Here is a 22,708-nt window from a genome sequence, read left to right on the forward strand (position 1 = left end):
TGCATTGCTGGAGGCATGGTGGTGATTTTAGTATCGGGTTTCAGACAACTTGTGTACATTGTGGAGACCTATGCTAGGAGATTGTATGTATCCTAAGATAGCACGTTGTTGGCCGGTTGCACCGATGAATTCTACTGAAGGGCATGAACAATCTCAAAGATCTAGTTCACGTACGCCGTGTCCCACTAAGAAGTTAGATCATCATCATCTAGGTCGTTGCTTTTGAGGATCATCTAAGTAGGTGCAATGTTGTGTATTTCTTTTGACTTATTATCGTCTGGGCATTTTCCATAGCATTAGAAGTAACGGAAAGAAACCAATTCGTTATTTGCAGTGGCTGTTTGGTTAGATAGGCTGGCCATATAAAAAAAAAAAAACAAACAAAACTGTAACCTTATTTTCAGCCAATATTTTTAAATGTAAGAAATAAGGTATCTATTGTCTAACAAATTTGAAGCATACTTTTTTACTATCTAATTGGACCCTTAAAATGGATCATTTTCAATGTTGTCTATAGAAATCATTATTAGACAATCATTACTTTACTTGTTCACTGCTCTGTGCCATATTGGCATGTGCGTAGGCACGTAAATATACACTTGATAGTTACACAATAATCAAACCATCCAAATCGTTGAACTCAACTCTGGATGGAGCCTCACTTAGCAAATGGATTACATCTCACAAAAGCGTGTACAACATCAGAGTGGTGGGTGTGTGGCGTGATCTCACATGGGCTTGTGCCGATTGGTATCCTTGGTTCCAAATGCGAGATATAAATTGTCATTACAACATTATTATTCTTAATAAAATGACCATAACCAGGCTATACTATCCAAAGCATGATATGACGTTTGCTAAATTAAACAGATTCAAAGCCATGGATGGTATTCAGAGCTGAGAAAGTACGTTGAACATGGTGAGGCGTGGTTTGTACACAGCGTTCAAAGGCTGGGCCTTAGGCAAGGTGAGCCCAAACCCTTCAGTCATGTCCACCTTCTCTTCTCTGACTCGTTCCCACTCAAAGCACTGGATCAAAGTTCCCAATACCAGGCCCACCATCCGCGTAGCCAGGCTCACACCCGGACATGCTCGCCTTCCATGCCCAAATGGAATAAACCTGAAACCTTCCTTTGCCCCTTCTGGGCCTTGAAACCGCTCCGGCTTGAAATCGGCGGGGTCCACCCATAGCTTGGGATCTCTATGAATAGCCCACACATTGACCAATAGCATCGTGCCTTGTGGCACGTCAAAACCTCCGACGATGGACTCTTCAGATGACTCATGAGGCAATAGAAGTGGGGCCACCGGATACAATCGGAGAGTCTCGTTGATTATGCAATGGAGGTACGGAAGCTTGGCGAGATCCGATTCGTCTAACAAATGAGGTCCTACATGCTTGTCAAGCTCAGCTTTAGCTTTCTCCAGCACATCTGGATGGTTCAGTAGAAGCGACATAGCCCATTCCGTGGTCAGAGCTGATGTGTCCGTTCCAGCGGATAGTAGTTCCTGATCAGACGTATTCTATGTTAGGTGTCAGACAATACTCTGATTAATGTTTTGTACCAGAGAATTTGGATTCAGTTTACCAGTGAGGCTCACGTGGTTGAGTGATCCTAACCATTGGCATGGGCTCCACTTTGGATAGTCCATGAACCAACACCCAGATGGAAATTTTCTTAGCATCATCATATGTGTCCAAATGAATAGATAGTTAAGAATGAGCATACAAAAATGGTTCATATTCAACTGAAAAGGAAAATATTATATATATAATCTTTCAATCAAGTATGTGTGACATATAATCGGTCCAGCCGCTTTACCCACAGCTACAATCACTTAGTGCAAAAAATCATCCTAAGCCACTCATCTGGTAGGAAGTAACTTAGAAAATATTGGATAGTCGCTGATATAATAAAAATACATTTTCGTTCACCTGATGAGTGGATCGGGATAATTTTCCAGTGTCCTCGTAGCAGTAGGATAACTTTTTGGATGGGTTGCAGGTCACATGCATGATATGATGGAAACTATTCATTGGTTGGACAGTAAATTAAGGGCACAACTAGTGGGACATGAGCTTCTCATCGCTCATCATGGCAATAACTCAAAATTCTCATATATGACTTAAACATTGAAGAAAAATTAAGAATTGTAAGTCCCCAAGAGTTGCACCCAGACTTATGTTTTCTTAATGTGAGTTTTTGCGATTGTTGATCGGTGGATCGGGGATCGATCGAAAGCCTTCGAGCGGGCTCAATCCGGTATCGGCCAGATTGATCAACAATCCCCTATATAATTTTCCAAACTTTTCAAATTGAGATGTTTGGATTAGTAAGATCTCAATGCACGTAATTCCTGACCAAATCACTAGTGAATTGATGATTGAATCAAATTTGTGATTTCTTAAACTTTCTTAATACGGATTCAATTTTAAATTTAGAATCGTATAATTATCCGGCAGATTTAGCTCCACCAAGAATAGGTGAGTGAATTCTAACTTGTCTCATACATGTATGATTAAGATAGATGATATGATTGCTATGACTGTTGAGATTACCATGATTACCGTGGCTGATGAAATTATTGTGGTTCTATGTAACTATGATTCGTGTTGTAAGATTTACATTCTAAACAATTATCAATTGACTCCATGACATGCAAAACATTGATATCACGAATTCATTATTCCTCTTAGAGAGAGATGTATATGTTGACTACACACAGAAAATGCATAAACATTGAGCATACATTACGTGCATCTATAGTATTCTTGTACTGATTCTTATAGCGCTCAAGATGACTGCATGCACACCTTGTGCCTGGGTTCCTGGAGGATCTCCTTGGATGATTCTCTTGATAGATTTATTGCCAGATGACCACATTAGTGGAAGCCTACTAACAGAGTAGATGTATAAATTGGCCATACCTACCTACAGTAGAAGTTTGACGAGTATAGATTCGGGTTGACGGATATCCGACCCAATTGCAAGGGGACGATCACCCCACTTGACATGCATTTCATGACATCTTATAACATCCATATTCACGCTTGCATACATACAATTTATTTTCATTTGTGCTATCTTATATTGTGTTGTGTATGAACCATGATAGGTTTACTCATTAGGCTAGCTATTGAACATTGTAAAATGGTCAACCGTACATAGGCAACCGAGACAAGAAACCCAAATCAAGTGCCGAATAACGAGGCCCGGTTGGCAGATGAGACTCATGACCGATAACAATATTTGGTGGACGATGAACTTGCCGCATTGAATGGATAACTTGCTTATATAATTGATTGATAGAATATTTGATTTTATTCTTCATAATTAATGATGTTTAGCTTAAATTTGAATTTCTTTATAGCTATGATTTTTTGTTGAACAATATTTAATACTATGGTTGAATGAAGTACCAAATGGATGGATGTAGTTGAATTTTGGATTTAATTATTTGTTGTAAATGTAATGGATATGGGAATGGAAAGTATGTAAATGTGTGGACGTATGGATTTTAATTTGGTGTGAAGTTAGAATACATTGAATTATGCATCCAACCAAGTGTATAATGAGTGGAATTATGTACATTTGGTGTATGAGTCATGGACCGTAATTCAGGTCTGAGGGTGCACACTCTATATCTAAATTGTGGGGAGTAACAGAACAGTATTAAAGAGATGCTTTCATTAAACTTAGAGTGACCGATAAGTTATGTTCACATGCATACTTACATTATTGGTAAATCCCTAAAACTAGAAACTCTATATTTAGAGTTCACCTCTGATTGTGATGATTGACAGAGAACTTAGAAACCAAGTTTAGGTGTTGTCAATACTTTGAAATGCATGTATGATATGATAAATGAAATCTGAATTCTTTTTCATCCACAACACTTTTGAACAGAGATTAACAATAGAGATTATTCATATACTAAACCTTAAACATTTATAGGACAAGATGACCCCAAAGAAGATGCGTAACATCCTCGATATGGTTCCCACAACTAGTATGACTCTCCCTCATGAACTGACAGTAAACCTGAACATTCCAGCAGAAAATTTGGATGGTGTTGGGCCTAGTGTACAACTTCCTTTATCATTGACTATTATACACACTCAATTCATTGGATCAAGTTTCATCCATGGGACGCAACGTTTATATTGGTAACTTAGATGGCAACCATGATGAAACAACAACAAGATCAATTCGCAACCCAATTGAATATGATTGTAAACATGAGTTAGGTACCTCAGGGCTAACGAAATTTGGCCTTTGTAAGACGAGCAATTAGGTGAAGTGGACCTATTAGAGAAATTCACGAAATTACGACTGCCGGTGTTTAAGGGCACTTCAGATCCGACGGTAACATAAGATTGGTTGACACAAGTTGAGAAGATTCGTGAAGTAATGGACAATTCAGGAAACCAAATGATCAAGATGACGACCTTCATTCTTTAGGGAGAAGCAGATATATGATGGAGATCGGCAAAGAGAATGATTACATAAGAACATGTGTGGACATGGAGGGAATTCTGTAAGACCCGTGTCCTAATCCGTACTGTTCCGTTAGCTTCCGCGATCCTTCCGGTCAAACTCCGGCAACCTTCACACCGTATTCGGTATTTGCGCACGATCCTAAGCCAGGTCCCGCGCACCAACGTCGGCTTGGTCCGAAAGTTATATCATGGCGACCGCGTCGTCGCCGCGGTTCCGACGCCGTGACTTGCGCACTGAACCGATACCCAGGTAAGAAGATGCCGATCAGCGTTTATTCCGAAGAAACACCGCGCGTTGCGGATTTCGAGGGAATCTCTACTATTAGTCCCATCAATCAACCATTAAAGCATCCCATACCTCAAGTACATCAACCCATCTCCACCTTTTACAAAAGTCCACCATTCTTTCCACCTCACCACTCCTCTTTTCCAAATTTCAACAACAACCATACCTCTTTTTACCATTTTCAACCCAAACCATCCCCCATCACTCCATCACCCATCTCCTTCTCTCTCTCTCTCTCTCTCTCTCTCTCTCTCTCCCTTTACAACTATCTCTCTTATTCATTTTTTTTTAAAAAAAATCCAAATCCAAGAGAGAGAGCTCCATACGTATGAGACCCTCTCCCATTTTCTCCCAAGTTTCAAGTGTGGCCCATCTCCTACCCCTTGATCTCTCATCTCAACCATCCATTTCTCATCTTCCACCATCAAAGAGGAGCTCAAGGAACCAAGGAAGCCTAGGGAGCAAGAAGATCAAGTGGTGGGTGTCTTAATAGGGTAGATTTTCATATTTTTAAGATGGACCAAGTGAGGCCAACCGATTAATGGTTTGGATCTCACTTTGGACCCTAAGATGTGGCCGATGGCCCACTTGGATCATCATGATCATTCCATGATGGGGCCATTCTCCATGGACCCCATCATGATGTTTATTTCCTTCCATGTTTAGGGTCATCTAGACCATTTATTTTAGTGGAGAAGGGATCTCCACCGTTGGATTTCAATTCCATGGACCCACTTGTAATGGGACCCACTTAATGTATGATTTAGCGCAAGGGAGGGCCCATAGTGCCGGGGTCCCTCCATCACACGGTCTCACTCTCTATATCTCTCCCTTTTTGTTTTATTTTTATTTTATTTTATTTTTATCTTGTTGTGTGATGATAAGGTTGTATGGCCCGCTTGAATGGACCCCACCATGTAGTAAGTATTTTATTTGAGTAGGGCCCACCTTATATGTGTACTACCCACACCACTCATCAGTGGTGGCCCACCTGATCAGGCCCACCTCAAATGTCCAGACAGTCCAGCGTCGTCCCTGGACGCTGGACGTGTAAATGGGAAAAACACAAATATCAACTTTTTCCAAAGTTTTGGGGTGGCCTATTCATGTAGGCCCCACCTTGATGCATGTATTAAATCCACACCATCCATTCCCTTCCCAAGCTCTTTTTAGCCGTTGACCTGGAAGATGGGATCCATCAGACCTTCAGGCGGGCCATACCGTGGCAAAAGGGGGTTTGCACCATTGAAACCTTTCCTAACCCTTCTATACGCTGAAACAGGCCCAATATTGGGCTTGTTTTGACTGTCGCGAAGCATGGGGAGTCTTTGGACGGAGCAGATCTGCAAGAGGTGGACCCCACCTGCAAAATCCATGGAAAAAGCGTAAATCAAAAAAAAAAATAAAAATAAAAAAAAACACAGCAGCAACGCTGCGCCGTCTGCAGTGTAGCCGTGGGCCCCACCTTGATGTTTATAGGCTATCTAAACCGTTCATATGGTGGGCCCCTACCTGACGTGGGCCCACCCCAAAAATCAGCTCGATCCAAGGCTCAGGTGGCCCACACCGTATGAAACAGCGGGATTTAACCCCTACCTTTGAAATCCTTTTGGGGCCCACAGAAGTTTTGGATCAGGGTGAAAATTATTTTCACCCTTCATCTAGGTCTGCTGGACCTTATCAACGGTCCGGATGGGATATAAACACTATGGTGGGCCCCACATGGAGCCCACATTGATGTATGTGTTTCACTCCCACCGTCCGCCTGGATGGTGGACGTGGAGCCACAGCCACTGTGATGTGTGTGGGCCCACTGTGATGAGTGTGTGGGCCCACTATGATGTGTGCGTGTGTGTGTGTATATATATATATAGATATATATATATATATATATATAATATTATATTTCATATAATATTATATACATGTATTATGTATATATATTATATACTATATACATATTATATACTACATTATATGTATATATTTTTTTTACTAATGTTGAGGCCCGTGATTGAGGCCCACCTCAGTACTTGTGACCCATGGTTGAGGCCCACTTTGATGTATATAAAAGGCCCATGGGTCGAGGCCCATTCAATGTATTAGGGGCCCATGGGTCGAGGCCCATTTGATGTAATGGGGCCAATGAGTTGAGGCCCATTTGATGTGCACATGGGGCCCAATTGGTGAGGCCCATTTGATACATATAAGGCCCAGGTGAGTAGACCCATTTGATGTACATATGGAGCCCAACTGTCGAGGCCCATTTGACACGTGTAAGGCCCATAAGCTTAGGCCTATTTGATAGGTTCTGAAGCCCCCGGGTTATAGCCCATTGCAATGTACATAAGGCCCATTGGTGTGGCTCACTTAATGAATATAAGGCCCATATGACTTGGCTAATTTGATGTATTTAAGGGCCCAATGGATGTACCTAAGGTCCATTGCAATGTGTGATCCCAAAATAGCTTATGAACTGATATTTTTCGACGGTCGTGCCTTGGGAGCAATGTTGGTTTGACGTCCACATTGTAAGTGTAGTGTGGTTAAATGTCCGCATTATGACTTTCCCTTGGGTCCACTGTTAGGCCCATATGTGTAGTGTATAGGCCGTCTAGGCCCATCTTCCCATATGTGTAGTGTATAGGCCGTCAGGCCCATCTTCCCATATGTGTAGTGTGTAGGCCGTCTAGGCCCATCTTCATTATGAACATCATCCACCCCATATAACATATTTAATTCCATGATTCATGATCATATGCATCATACGTATGCTTGATATGAGAAATGACTGATCATAGCATGGCCTTCGGGCAGATTGTTTAGGGGCTCCCGTACAGGGGGTGTTGCCCTACATGAGCGCACGATACGCGCAGGAATTGCTGCATGACTGAATAGTGTGATTCATGCATTCGCATTGTGTGGTATAGTTACTGTACGCCCTAGCGACATCAGGGCCGTAGCCTCCACAGACGTATCGTGGTTGGCAGGATTGGATACCGGAAATACTGTTCTACATGGGGTGCGATAGATATCCCTGGGTGAAAGTCCCTAAACCCTTATGGTACCAGGAGGTTGCTCCAACGTCTAGACCGAGTGGGTGCATGAGCGCTGGGTGCCGATTACCAGACGGTTGCGCTTTCCACTGTGTCGTGGTCGGTTGGAAGGGGGTGCGGCCTTACCCGCCCGAGAGTAGGGGGCAATGCTAGGCTGAGTCTGACCAGCTCGAGGAATGGGTCCGCTATTGACGAGCCGAGCCCGATATTGGCAGGCGGATAGTGAGGTCTTTTCCACTCACCTTATTGCGCGCGATGGGGCGGCAATCTGGCTTGGAGTGTACTAGACCCCGGTGATATTCCAGATTTGAGCCGTATTGACATGTGGACTTAGATGAGGATTTGTATGCTTGACTTGCATTTTGCATTGCATGGCCTTGGTATGGCCGACATCATTCCTTGCACCGCATGGCCTTGGTACGGCTAATGGGATTCTTAGCATTCATCAGCATGTTCCGCATTACTCTGATACATGACTACATTATCACCTTGAGCATACACGTTCACCACCCTCTAAGCTTTCTATAAGCTTATGCACGACCGTTGCGTGCAGGTGACGTTGGATCGCAGCAGCGCTGAGGCTTGGACGCGTGGCTGATCTTCTTTTGGAGTTTTAGTCTATATTCATTGTATTTCCCTTATGCTCATTGTTCTTGTAAAGTTTTTGATTATAGTGGAAATGTGATGGAGTTTTTGGTTGTTGTTTGTGGGTTATGCCTTTGGTTATGCTTATTACGAATCAAACGGATGTTAAAAATCCTCCTTGTAGCATCCCAGGATCGGAACCTGGCGAATGGGCGCTGGGAGCCGAGAATGGGGTTCTACGGAGGCTGTCGGCGCCAGATTCGGCGATCGGGAATTTTGTGAGCCCGGTTCCCGAGTTTGGGGCATGACAAATTCAGTGGGAAGTTTCGTGAGAACTATTTCCCCAAGGCCTATGGTTTTCAGGAGATGACTAAGTTTTTGAAGTTGGAGCAATGGGCTATGATAATAGCATAGTATGAGGCCAAGTTTGCTGACCTATCCTGATATGCCCCGAATGTGGTAGAAGACAGAGTATAAAATTCAAAAGTTTGAAGAATACCTCCATCGGAATATTAGAATCTGATTTTACTGCGTTGACATTAAGAAATATTCTAAGATTGTTGACAAGGCCCTACGAGCCAAAAGAGATTACGAGCAAACCCACACATAGTTGAGAGAATATTAAAACAAAACTGCACCCACTCAACAACAACCAGCATGAAAAAAATAATGCATCAATGCCTCGACAATGGCACAAAATAATCGGTAATGAAAATTTGTAGAAAATTGCATGTATTGCAAAAAGTACGAGCATAAGGCACAATTTTCTAGGACTCAACTCAGAAACATTAGGTAGTTGTCGCCACTTCAATAGTCAACCTCACAACTACCATTCCCTCGCCCGACTCAACAATCCATCCAGTCGTCATAGACATCTAGACCATCGCACTCATACCCTCAAGCATTGCATTCTTTACCTCCTCAACTATCTTAAAATCAACAAAATTGACCATAGAAATTATCTCGACTTGTGAATTCTCAAGGAGTACAACCGTTCAGACAACAGCCTATACAAGCCAAGGTTTACGCCATCGCACCTACTAAAGAACTAGAAGTGAAGAATAACATCATAGAATATATGGTTATCATGTCCAATCAGTCCATTGCCATATTGTTTGATTCTGGAGGTTTGTTATCTTTTATTGCAACTGCGATAGTTGAACAGTTAGGTGTGAAACCCGTAGCTCTTACCAAGTTAATTTCAATAGAGTCACTTGTGGAAAAACTGTCACTTTAGACAAAATATGCAAATCTTATAAAATTAGAATTGAAGGTAATCCTACGCTAATAGATTTAGTAATGATGGAGATGAAGGGGTATGATATTATCTTAGGGATATATTAGCTCACTTCCTATCACACCAAGATTGACTATTATGCCAAGATAGTTACATTCTCTATTTAAGGAAGAGAGTCTTTCAAAATTCGAGGGTGGTAGAATGATGAAAAAGTAAACCACATTATGATGTTGAAGGATGAAGAATCATAGGAGTTGGCGTTAGAAAAAATTTCAACCATGAAGGATTATTCATAAGTTTTTTAAGATATACCTAAATTGCTGCCTAAAAGAGAACTGGATTTCAACATTGATCTCATACCAGGGATCGTGCTAATATCAATACAACCTTATCGTATGCCACTAGTGGAGTTGTAGGAGCTCAGGAAGCAATTAGAAGAGCTGAAGATTTAAGGATTTAGACATGAGACGGAGAAGATGGGTGGAATTCTTAAAGGACTATTATTTTGAACTATCCTCTTATCCTGGTAAGGCAAACTTAGTGGTGGATGCTCTAAATAGGGAGCAATATAAGCAGCAAAGTATAGCCAGGCTAATGATTTGAGAATGGAAGATGTTAAACTTCATAAAAGAGTTCAAAGTAAAGTCGTAATTTCATAAACAATACATTTATCTCAGCAATATAATGATTAATCAGACTTTAAAGGAGATAATCATAGAAGCTTAAAGAAGTAATGAATGGTTAACTAAGATGATGGCTAAATAGCAAGATAAGGATAAATCCTAATGAAAGGGTTAGAATGGTAAAAGTATTCCAGATTTGGATCGTCTGTGTTAGCAAATGTTCCGGAGCTAAGAGAAGAAATTTTAAAGAAAGTACACCGATCAAAGTTTACAATTCATCCAAAAGGAACTAAGATGTATCAGAGTGTGAAGTATATATTTTGATGTTCGAATATGAAAAGTGAGATAGTCGAGTATGTATCCCAATGCTTTACTTATCAGAAAGTTAAGACTAATCATCAAAATCCCTCTGGTCTTTTGCAACCTCCGAAGGTACATGGATAAAAATGAGATTGTATTTCGATGGATTTTATAGTTGGACTCCCTTTGACCCAGAAGAAGCATGACTCAGTATATGAAGAAATTGTTGATCGACTAATGAAGTCAACACATTTTATTCCTATTTGTATTAATTATTCTAATTGCCAAGTTATATATTAAGGAGGTTGTATGAAGTCATGGGCACTCCATTGGACTACAATACATCATATCATCCCAATCTAATGGGTAAGTGGAACATGTGAATCAGATACTTGACCTTTCATGGGCATGTGCCTTAGATTTTAAAGGAAATTGGGATGATAATCTACATTTTGTGAAGTTCTCATGTAACAATAGTTATCAGGCAAACATTGGAATGACTCCTTATGAAGTACTCTATGGGCGTCAGTATCATGTGTCAAATTATTAGATTGAAGTGGGAGAAAAATAGTCAGTTGGACCCAATATCATTCAAGAGGCTATGAAGAAGGTGGAGTTTATTGGGAAGTGTCTGTTAACAGCTTAGAGTAGACAAAAGAGTTATATGGATAATCGTACATGTGATCTAAAATTCTCGATTAGACACCATGCATTTCTAAAGGTCTCATCAATAAAGGTACTCATGCATTTTGGAAATAAAGGGAAGTTGACCCCTCGATCTATAGGACTATTTGAGATATTAGAGTGAGTTGGAGTTGTAGCCTATCCCCTTGCGATGCCACTTCAGCTAGCTAACGTACATAATGTATTTGATATATCGATGCTACAGAAGTATGAAAGAGACGCTTTGCACATCATCAACTGACAAGGCCTCAAGCTTCAAGAATATATGACATACATTGAGAAACCGATTCACATTATAGATCGAAATGAGCACGTTTTGTGGACCAAGATCGTGCCACTGGTTAAGGTGTTATGGATTTATTATGGAGCCGACGAAGCATCCTAGGAGCAAGAAGTGAAAATTTAAGAAAAGTATCCCCAATTATTTGATGATTAAATAAGGTAAATTTCAAAAAGAAATTTTTTTTTAGGGGGTAGAATGTAACAACCCTGAAATTTTTTAGTCATACAAGACTTGGGCTAATTAGAATTAGAAATTTAATTTTTATAATTAATAACAAAAATCAAGCACTTAACCTAATTGGCAAGGGTAGTTACGATGGTAGGAGAAGTCGAAGGATCAAGTCTTAACATTGTAGTATTAATTTTAATTTTTGATAAATTTTACAAAACTCTAGTAAAATCTTCGAGATTTAAGGATCTTTTTGTATTTAAAGAGAGGAACCGCAAGAAATTTCTTCACAAACCTTAAAAACCTAAGAGCATCTGAGAGAGAGAGAGAGAGAGAGAGAGAGAGAGAGAGAGAGAGAGAGAGAGAAACCCGACTGGTAAGTTTTCAATCATCTTTTCGTTTAATTCTCTGAATTTTAAGCTAAAAACGTTGGATCTAAACAATGAATGAGGTGTATCAACCTTACGTTCTTTGTTTTGATCTATGGAAAGGTTTTGAAAGATAAGAAGACAGCTCGTGAGAGAGAGAGAGAGAGAGAGAGAGAGAGAGAGAGAGAGAGAGAGAGAGAGATCTTATATTGTAGAGATCAACTTTAAGAAATCCATCCATATCAGTATAAGACAATTCAAATCAATGACTTTCTATCATCAAATCCAGTCGGGGTCTCAAATCTTAAAGTGATCTGACTGTTAGATTTTCCACAGCAATCAATGGAAGGTAATAACAAAATAGACTATGTTACAGAATTTAGTTATCGATTACAGATTTGGGATGATTCGGATATGAGAAATCCTTATTCTTTTCAAATTTATTAATGGAAAATCGATGGATGATTTGGACCAAAACCATTTTATTAATTGGAGACACAAATGCTAAGAGATAGAGAAGAAGCTCTAAGATTTACAAAAATTGGATTCTGTAGCAGAACCTAACCGACTTTGATCGATCAATCGAAGCTAGTGTTCGATCAGCCGAGCAGGTTGATTTTCGTCCAACAACCAAAAGTATTAATTTGAAAGTTTTCTCGATTGATTGAAGTCAAGATTTGATTGATCGAGGAGATCCTTGAGCGGTCTTGATCGATCAAAGACATCCACCGAAGATGATCAAAATTGTTCAGCAACCAAATTGAATTAAATTAGACCCTTATCGATTGATTGATAGGTAGGGTTTGATTGATCGAAAGTAACCAAAAGTTTCAAGAGACGTTTTTTTTTTTTTTTTTTTTCCAGGTGATGAGTTTTTCCAATCGATGATCGATCGATCGGGGGATCGATTGGACTAATCGACAATCTCCTATATAGTTTTCCCAACTTTCCAAATTGAGATGTTTGGATTAGTAGGACCTCAATGCATGTAATTCCTTACCCAAATCACTAGTAATTTGATAATTGAATCAAATTTGTGATTTCTTAAACTTTTTTTAATAGGGATTTAGACTCTAAATTCATAACCATATAATTGTTTGGTGGATTTAGCTCCACTAAGAATAGGTGAGTGAATCCTAACATGTCTCATATCTGTATGGTTAAGATGGATTATATAATGGCTATATAATTGTTGCATAGGGGGCAATTGCTTTGCACCTGATTATGATAGCCCTCTGGATACCTTTTGGAGCTTCGTAACTAGTGGTCAGTTTCTCGTCATGTTAGTGTTTTGTTATAATTGCCATGACTGATGAAATTACTATGATGCTATGTGAGTATGATACCGGTGTATGATTTATATTTTGTACAATTATCAGTTGACTCCATAACATGCAAAACATTAATATCAAGAATTCATTATTCCTCTCAAAGAGATGTATATGTTGACAACATATGATGATGCATAGATATTGAGCATGCATTACATGCATCCATAGTATTCTTGTTTTGATTCCTAGAGGCACGCTCTAGATGACTGCATGTACACCTCGTGCCTAGGTTCCTAGGAGATCTCCCTGGATGGTTCTCCTTGTAGATTCTTTGGCAGATGTCCATGTTAGTGGAAGCCTACTCACGGAGTAGATATATAAATTTCCCATGACTACCAACGATAGAAATCTGATGAATATAGATTCGGGTTGATGGTTATCCAACCCAAGCAAGTGGATGATTATGCCACTTGGCATGCATTTCATGACATCTCAAGATCCATACTTATGCTTGAATGCATACAATCCATTTTCATTTATGGTATCTTATATTGTGCTTTGTATGGACAATGATGGGTTCAATCATTAGTCTGACCAGTTAACGTTGTGGATTGATAACCATACAGAGGTAACCGAGATAGGAAACTGAATCAGGTGCCGGATAACAAGGCCTAATTGGTGGATGAGACTTAGGAGCAATGGCTATATTTGGCAGAAGATGAACTTGTTGCATCAGATGGATAACTTTTTTATACAATTAATTAATAGAAGATTAGATTTCAGTCTTTATAATCAATTATATTTAGATTAAATTTGACTTCGTTTATAGCTATGATTGTTTTGTTTTGTTTTTTTTTTTTTTTTTGGAACCAAAATTCACATTAAAAAAAAAAACAAAATGTCTATTGACATAAAGATTGCTATACACCCTGCTAGACAATTTAGGCCGACCCCCGTAGCAAAAAACCGAGGGGCGCCTATCATGTGGGACCGCATAGGATGAGACACCAATATACAAAGCCTCCCTAGGGACTCATGGGGTAGGACCTAATAACACCCAAACCTACTTTATCTAAGAAGATTTGGCCCTGAACTTGCGTGGGAAGGTCATTTAACTACTTGATAAGGAAGAAAGACTGGCTGTCGCTCCCCTTGTGGGCCATCCCTTCGGCCGAGACATTGCCTTCTCTATGGATAAGCGTAAATGAAAAGGAACTTTTTTGCTTCAACTTGACAATTTTGGAGACCCACGGTCTTCACTTCCAAGAAATGGGCGACTTACCCGTAAGAAGATCAATGACAACCTTTGAGTCAAATTCTACCTCAATCTTTTTTAGCCCATTATCCAGACATAAAATTAGCCCGTCATAAACAGCTCGGAGTTCAGTTCAATTGTTTGATCTCATCCCATACCCAGTCGAGAATGAAAAAAGGAAGTTACCTCAGTCAGCTTTATAAATACCTCCACCCCCAGACATACCCGAGTTACGTCTTGCCGAGCCATCTACATTCAACTTGACCCATTTCCTGACCAGCTTCGCCCCAGCCCCTCTAAAATCTGATCTTAGATGAAACTAATCTTCTCCTTACCTTCAAACAACGATTTAGCCCACCATTTGATTTGGGTAATAGAAACAGCAACAACCATGAGCTTATTGTCTAGTTTGGCTTCATTTCTAGCTCGCTAGGTGTCATGCCCCAAACTCGGAAACCGGCTTCAAAAAATTTCCAATCGCCAAATCCAGTGTCGACAGCCTCCGTAGTACCCCATTCTCGGTTCCTAGCATTCATACGCCAGATTCCGACAATTCGGATCTTAGGATCTTACAAGGAAGATTTTCCAACGTATATTTAACTCGTAATAAGCATAACCACAGTTTACCCAAATTACAAAGGCAACATCATCATCACATATCCACTAATATAAACATTTGAATACAGTGTTGAAAGGAAAATACATATGATAAAATCAAAGCTCTAGAGGTCTGCTGCATGCTCCAAGCTCAACACTGCTACAACTTGATGCCACCTGCACGCATCTATCGTGCATAAGCTTATAGAAAGCTTAGAGGGTGGTGAATGTGTGTGTACAAGGTAAGTGCCACGTATGCAATACAATGCCATAAATCATATTATGGAATAAATGGAAATACTAACAAGATACGATATCAGAGTAAGCGAAAATATACTGGTAAGTCCACGAGTCATATAATATCAGAGTACGCAATACAGATCAGTTATACAAATGAGGAGTCAAAGAGAGCCAAATATCAGATGCTGAGGGTACAATGCAATATGTAAATCCTGCTAAGTCCGTCTAGGCCATATAAGTGCAGAAACATGGTAACCCAAAATATTTAGTACTGTGGATGCAATGTAATATGCGGAGCGAATGAAATGACCAAGCTGGAGTGAAGTCCGGATGATAGTACGTAGTATCACAGGCTATGGGGTCTATCACAAGGGACTTTTATCCAAACTAGTCCCATACCTAAATTTGGATAGTCAGACGCAATGTGATAAACTCCTAATTTCGGGTTAGTCGCGCGCCCCAACCGAAATCCTGGCCATTGCGAAGGTACACGTAATAAATAGTTACGCACCACCAGCCCTCGTGGATAGTGAATGAATGAATGAATGAGTATGCAACTTCTGCTCAATAAGTCCACATATCAGTACGGTTCCTCTCTGGGATCATCACCGAGGTCTAGTACACTCTACACCAGCTTGCCGCCCCATCAAGAGCACAACTGGGTAAGTGGAAGAGACCTCACTATCCGCTTGGCTAATAGTCAGCCAATATCTACCCGACACGTCGATAACGGACCCATTTATGAGCTGGTTAAACTCAGCCTAGCTATGCCTACTCCCTCAGGGGGGTAAGGCCACACCCCCTCCCAACCGACCATAACACAGTGAGAGATGCGGCCTACTGGTATACAGCCCTCATGCGCTCATATATATTCACTCAGTCTCGACGTTGGGCATCCTCTACTATAAAGAGGGTTTAGAGATTTTCATCCAGGGCCATCTATAGCAGCCCGATGCTAATAACAGATTTTCTGTGTCCCATTTGACCATCCACGATATGCCCGTGGAGGCTACGACTCTGATGTTGCTAGGGCGTATAGTAATCACAATACACAATGCAAGGTACATGAGTCATACAATCCAATCATGCATTAATCCTGTGCATACCATATGCTCGTGTGGGATAACCTCTACCTATCTGGGAGACTCATAACAACCTATCCAATGTCATATGCAATGGTCAACCACATCTCATAACAAACATGCAGATGATGCGTATCAGCATTTATCATGATGCTATGCTACCACATACTCATAATCGGTATCATTAACTGGCATCAACAATCGACCTCGACAACATGGACATTTAACCAATATTGCCCCAAGGAATGACCCACATAGAGCCTAACATACAGTGGACTTGTGGCCTCACACAAGGGCCAAAAATACAACACCATGGGCCTTACTTAAGAGCTTAATACACATCACGATGGGCCTCTCACATGGGCCTAATATACATCACAATGGGCTCCATCGCCTGGCCCTCAAATGCATCATAATGAACCACATCACATGGACCTCATATTCATCACATTAAGCCTTAAACACGGGCTGAATACACATCACAATGGGCCTCAAATACAGGCCGCATATACATCAATTGGGCCTCAAACATGGGCCGCATATACATCACATGGGGCCTAAAACACGGGTCGCATACACATCACAATGGGCCTCAACTACGGGCCGCATACACATCACATGAGTCTCGACAATCAAAATCGGCCTCGGCAATCGGAATCGGCCTTAACAATCGGAATCGGGCTCGACAATCAGAATCGACCTCGACCATCGACCTCGATAATCAGAATCGACCTCAACTATCGACCTCGATAATCAGAATCAGCCTCGACAATCGGAATCAGCCCCGACAATCGGAATCGACCTCAATAATCGGCTTTGACAATCAAAATCGGAATCGGCCTCGATAATCGGTCTCGACAATCAGAATCAGCCTCGACAATCGGAATCGGCCTCGACAATCGGCATTGACAATCAAAATCGGCCTCAACAATTGGCCTCGACAATCGGAATCGACCTTTATAATCGGAATCGGCCTCGATAATCGGAATCGGCCTCGACAACCGGCCTCAACAATCAGAATTGGCCTCGACAATCGGCCTCTTCAATCAGAATTGGCCTCAACAATCGACCTCGACAATCGGAATTGGCCTCGATAATTAGAATCGGTAATCGATCTTGACACAAGGCAGGGTCCATAAATGGATGGTCAATGATGGACCAAGCAATATCAATGGGGCCCATTCATTTGGGTTAACTCATTAGAGAATGATGAGAATGGGCCCGACTAGTCCTAAGGGAAGGTCACAATGTGGACATTTAACCATCACTGCTCATTAATGTGGACATTCAACCAACATTGCTCCCAAGGAGTGACCCACATAGGGTTGAACATATAGTGGGCCCGTGGCCTCACATAAGGGCCTAATACACGTCATGATGGGTCACATCCATATGCCTCTCATACATCAGGTGGGCTGCATCATATGGGCCACATATACATCACATTGGGCCTCTGACACAGGCCTAATATACATTATAAAGGGCCACATTCCATGGGCCTTAAATACGTCTCAATGGGCCTCATATACATCAAGTGGGCCGCATCATGTGGGCCACTCCAATGGGTTAACATGCATCAAATGGGCCACATCATATGGGCCGCACCAATAGGCCCATATACATCAAGTGGGTCGTATCAACGGGCCGCACTAATGGCCTCATATACATCAAATGGGCCACGTCATGTGGGCTGCAATTGCAATCAAGGTGGGCCTTAACAGATGGGCCACCAATACATCAAGGTGGGCCTCATGGATATGCCACAAAATACATCAAGGTGGGCCTCATAGATGGGCCGCACCAATGGGCCTTATATCCACTACAAAGGGCCTCAAGTACATAACATGTGGGCCCTACACATGGGTCTCATACACATCAGGTTGGGCCACGACCCATGGGCCTCAGTACATCACAATGGGCCGCAACCCATGGGCCTCATATACAACAAGTGGGCCGCACAATCTACATCATTCATCTATTTTTGGGATCATTTTAGAAGAATTCCCAAAATGAATCATATGGAAAGATCATCTGGACTATACCACAATTAACAGTGGAGATGATGATTTCCATTGTTGAAACTACACAGGGCCCACTATCACGTTTATTTTCCATCCAGTCTATTTATAAGGTCACAAAGACTTGGTTTAAGAGGAGAAACAAGTATTATTTTGATCCAGAACTTCTGTGACCACCAAATAGCTTCAATAGTGGGTGTTCAATCCCCACTGATTTCTACAGTGTGGTCCATATGATAGATTTGCCTCATTTTAGTCTTAGGCCTAAGACAAGCTTGCTAATTAGATGGACGGTTTGGATATAACACATACATCACGGCCCACTGTCCATGGACAGTGTAGATAAAACATATACATCATTGTGAGATGGTGTAGATAAAACACATACATCAGGACCCCACCGTCCACGTACTGGACGGTAGAGTACAACACCTATATCACTTGGGACCCACGGATCTTACTGACATGGTAAGGCAACTATGCTGCACGTGCGTCCCAGATGGACGGTGTGTATAAACAGACACAGCAAAGGTGGGTCCCACCGTTAATGGGCGGTGTGGATCAAACCCACACGTGCGGCTGCTATGTAGCACATGTGTCATGTGTGGCCCACCGTCCAGCCATCTGGACGGTTGGGATTGCAAAACAGATGGACGACATGGGTTAAAACCCATATATCATGGTGGCCTCACACCAGATGAAATGCGCACCATGGTGGGACCCTCAGCTTGGTGACGTCATGCACACCAACTATGTGTTGCTGGGTTGCTACCCAACATTTCAACAGATGGACGGCGTGGATCATACCACGTCCATCGGATGGGACCACAAAACTTGCTGAACTCAACGCTGTTGATGTGAGGTCCACACGTGCAACGGTATGAAACACATAAATCATGATGGGTCCCACGTGTGGGGCCCACGGCTGCAGGGCAGCGTGAATAGAATACTCACATCACGGTGGGTTAGTGTGGATCCCACACATGCTGTAGAAAGCAGGCCCCACCGTCCTGCCCCTAGACGATGGGGATCTAAAGCATATGTCATGGTGGGTCCACACGTGTGGCCCACCTCAGCTGCTATAAAGCTGATATTTGTGTTTCCCTTCATACAGGGCCTGCCAAAAATGGGCAGCAACATGGTGGGCCTCAGATTGGATGGTGAGGATAATATGTTAAGGTGTGCCATGCAATCAAGGAAAAAGTGAGGGGGAGAGAGGGAGAGAGAGAGAGAGAGATCGTGAGAAGGGAAGGGACCCCGCCACTATGGGCCCTCCCTATATAACGCATACATCAAGATGGGTCCCAAATATGTGGCCCTTAAATCACAAAAAGACAAATACAAGATCACACACCTCGAATTCCTTCCTCCTTCTGCTAATAGGCTTTAGAGCTACAAGGGAACGATTTCAACAGTCAAGATGATCTTAAGATGGTGGAGATGGGAGGTAGGAAGGTGGGCCACACTAACTTCTCTCCCATGGAAGCTTGGACGTTGGATCTCTCTTGAGAATTGCTTGGAATGAGAGAGAAATGAGAGAGAGGTGAGTGATGTAGGGAGAGAGTGATGGGTGTGTAAGAAGAGGGATGGGCTTGGTTGAATTTTGGGTGAGAGAGGGATGGGTGGAGAGAGAGAGAGAGTTGACTTTGGGTAAGGTTATGTAAGAGAGGGATGGGTTGGGTTGCTTTGTACTTGATTAATTTAATTTGATGGGTGGTAAAGATTCTCTCGGAATTCGCAACGCCTGGTGTTTTCCTTGAACTGAATGCAGGCACACATCTCCTGGCCTGCGTATCGTCTCGGTGCGCAAGATGTGACATCAGAACCGTGGCGATGGCGCAGTCGTAAGGATACAAGTCTCAGATCGAGCCAACTATGGAATACGGGATACAACTCAGGGTTACGTGCAAATGCTGATAACAGATCATGGGTCGCCGAAATTCAATCGGGAGGACCGTGGAAGCTTATGGAACAGTGCGGGCTAGGATACGGGCCTCACACTAGGTTTTACAAAAAATCAGACTAGGGAGGATCCTACGGATGGAGGGAGCAACGCCGGATGTAAAAGGAAGCTACCATTGGGTTAATATCCCTTCAATCGATTGATTCTGCATTAGGGAGATCCCAAACATCACACTAAAATGTTCCCAAATCTTCACCGCCTACTGCCCTTGGAGGAAGAGGTGCGACAGGGATTCCACCTCAGGTCGGTTGTGGGAGACTTCATCACAACAGACACACCTGGAAGCTAGCGGAATCCCCTTGGCCTGCACTCTATCATCCACCGGGATGGCTTTCTACAGTAGCCTCCAGAGAAAAACTGCAATCTTGGGGGGGGCATTTTCCCATGCCAAACGCAGCTCGACCACCTCCTAGCAGGGGATTTAACTCTGTAAAGGTTCCACGCCGACTTGACAAAGAAGGAACTGGAAGGGTCAAGCGGCTAGAAAGGTGCAATGCTATCCTTAAACGTGGCGAACCCACCATGGAAAATGGAATCTAGGACTTCCTGGGGTAGAAAATGGAAAACCGAGGATGGGGCCATCAGCCCAGCGGCTCCTAGAAAATATCTGACCTCTAGGGAGAGTAGCAAGGCCGGGACATGGTTGGTGGCGTGCTGATGGAGAGGGCCAAGCCTTGTCTAGTTAACCTTCCACAGATTAAGGTCCCCTTGCCCCACGTGCCATTGCACATTTTCTACTAGCTTTGGAAATAAGGCCCCGACGCTTTTCTAGAGAGGGGATGCTAGGTTTAAAGCTCTACTCGAATCTGCCATCTCAAGGTTAGGAGAATGCATAGCTCGCATTAGCGACGCCCACGGGCCTTTACTATCTTCGAATTTGATGCTCCACACCATCCTAAGACAAAGGGCTGCCATAACATCTTTAAGCTTCCTGATCCCAAGCCCTCCTTCAGATAAGGGCTTAACAATTTTCTTCCAACCGATCCAATGAAGCTTACGCTTACCCTCAGCCCCACCCCAACAGAAGTTTGCAAAACTCTTCTCCAACTTCAAGATCACTTGGCTAGGGACTTGCACCACTGCCATGACATGCAGCAGGATGCTCCCCAACATGTGCCTGATGAGTGTCACCCTGCCTGCCTGCGAAAGGTGCTTGGCATTCCAACCACTGACCCTTTTGTCCACTTTGTCAAGGAGAAATTAGAGGTCTAATAGTTTCACTCTACCTTTGAATAACAACACCCCCAGGTAACGGACTGTTGATGAAGATTTGGAGATGCCTAGCAGCCGCTCTATGGTCCTGATTCTGCCTGGTGAAAATTTATCAGAGTAGAGAAAACAACTCTTATCTCTACTAATTAACTACCCTGTAGCTGCTTGGAATGACGAGAGGAAATCCTTGACTGATTGGAGGGATGAATGACTGCCATTTAGGAACAACAAGGTGTCGTCTACAAACAGAAGACACGAGATCAGAGGACACCCGCAATGGATTTGGAAGGGTTGCACCGGCCTCTAACCACTAGCTGCTTGAAACTCCTAGAGAAGGCTTCAGATGCCAGGATAAACAGGCCAGGGGACAGCGGGTCACCCTGTCGAAGACCTCTCGAGGATTGGAAAAAACCCGCCGCCTCGCCATTGATGAGAACTGAGAACCAATTATTACCCCAGCATTTCTCCATCAGGCCAATCCACTTATCGCTAAAATTAAACTTAAACATCACCCGCTTGAGGATGTGCCATTCCACCCTATCGTAGGCCTTTTTCAGATCTAGCTTGAGCACATTGTTGCCTCCTCAAACCTTTTTGTTTATAGCGCGCATAGCCTCTTGGGCCAGAGCAATGTTCTCTGTAATTGATCGCCCCTGGACAAAAGCTCCTTGCTCAATCGAAATCAGCTTAGGGAGGAGAATGCTTAGTCTGGAAGTTGGGATTTTAGAGAAGATCTTATAGATTACGTTACAGAGGCTAATAGGCCTATAATCAAAGAATTTTGTAGCTGAAGTATTGAGGATTAAACAGATCAGAGAAACTGAATATGCTCTTGGGAAAGCACCCCTTCGAAAAGGAACTTCCCTGCTTTGTGTAGATCTTCCCCCACGATTTGCCAGCACTCTGTGAAGAAGGCACATGAAAAGCCATCAGGACCCAAGGCTTTGTCCTTAGGGATGGTGAAGATAGAAACTTGAAC

The 22,708-nt window shown here is 42.4% G+C and overlaps 1 protein-coding gene across 1 annotated transcript in view; it reads right to left on the reverse strand.

The window, feature by feature from the left end:
• Positions 1-634: 634 nt before the first annotated feature.
• The window catches only part of LOC131229622 (cytochrome P450 81Q32-like), a 30,853-nt gene continuing 8,779 nt past the window's right edge, over positions 635-22,708 (reverse strand). Inside the window, exon 2 of the mRNA XM_058225613.1 lies at positions 635-1,509. Coding sequence (XP_058081596.1) covers positions 892-1,509 — 618 coding nt within the window. The 3' untranslated portion in view covers positions 635-891. The remainder of the gene's footprint in view (positions 1,510-22,708) is intronic.

This window comes from Magnolia sinica, chromosome 16 (genome assembly GCF_029962835.1).
Source record: "Magnolia sinica isolate HGM2019 chromosome 16, MsV1, whole genome shotgun sequence".
Lineage (NCBI taxonomy): Eukaryota > Viridiplantae > Streptophyta > Magnoliopsida > Magnoliales > Magnoliaceae > Magnolia > Magnolia sinica.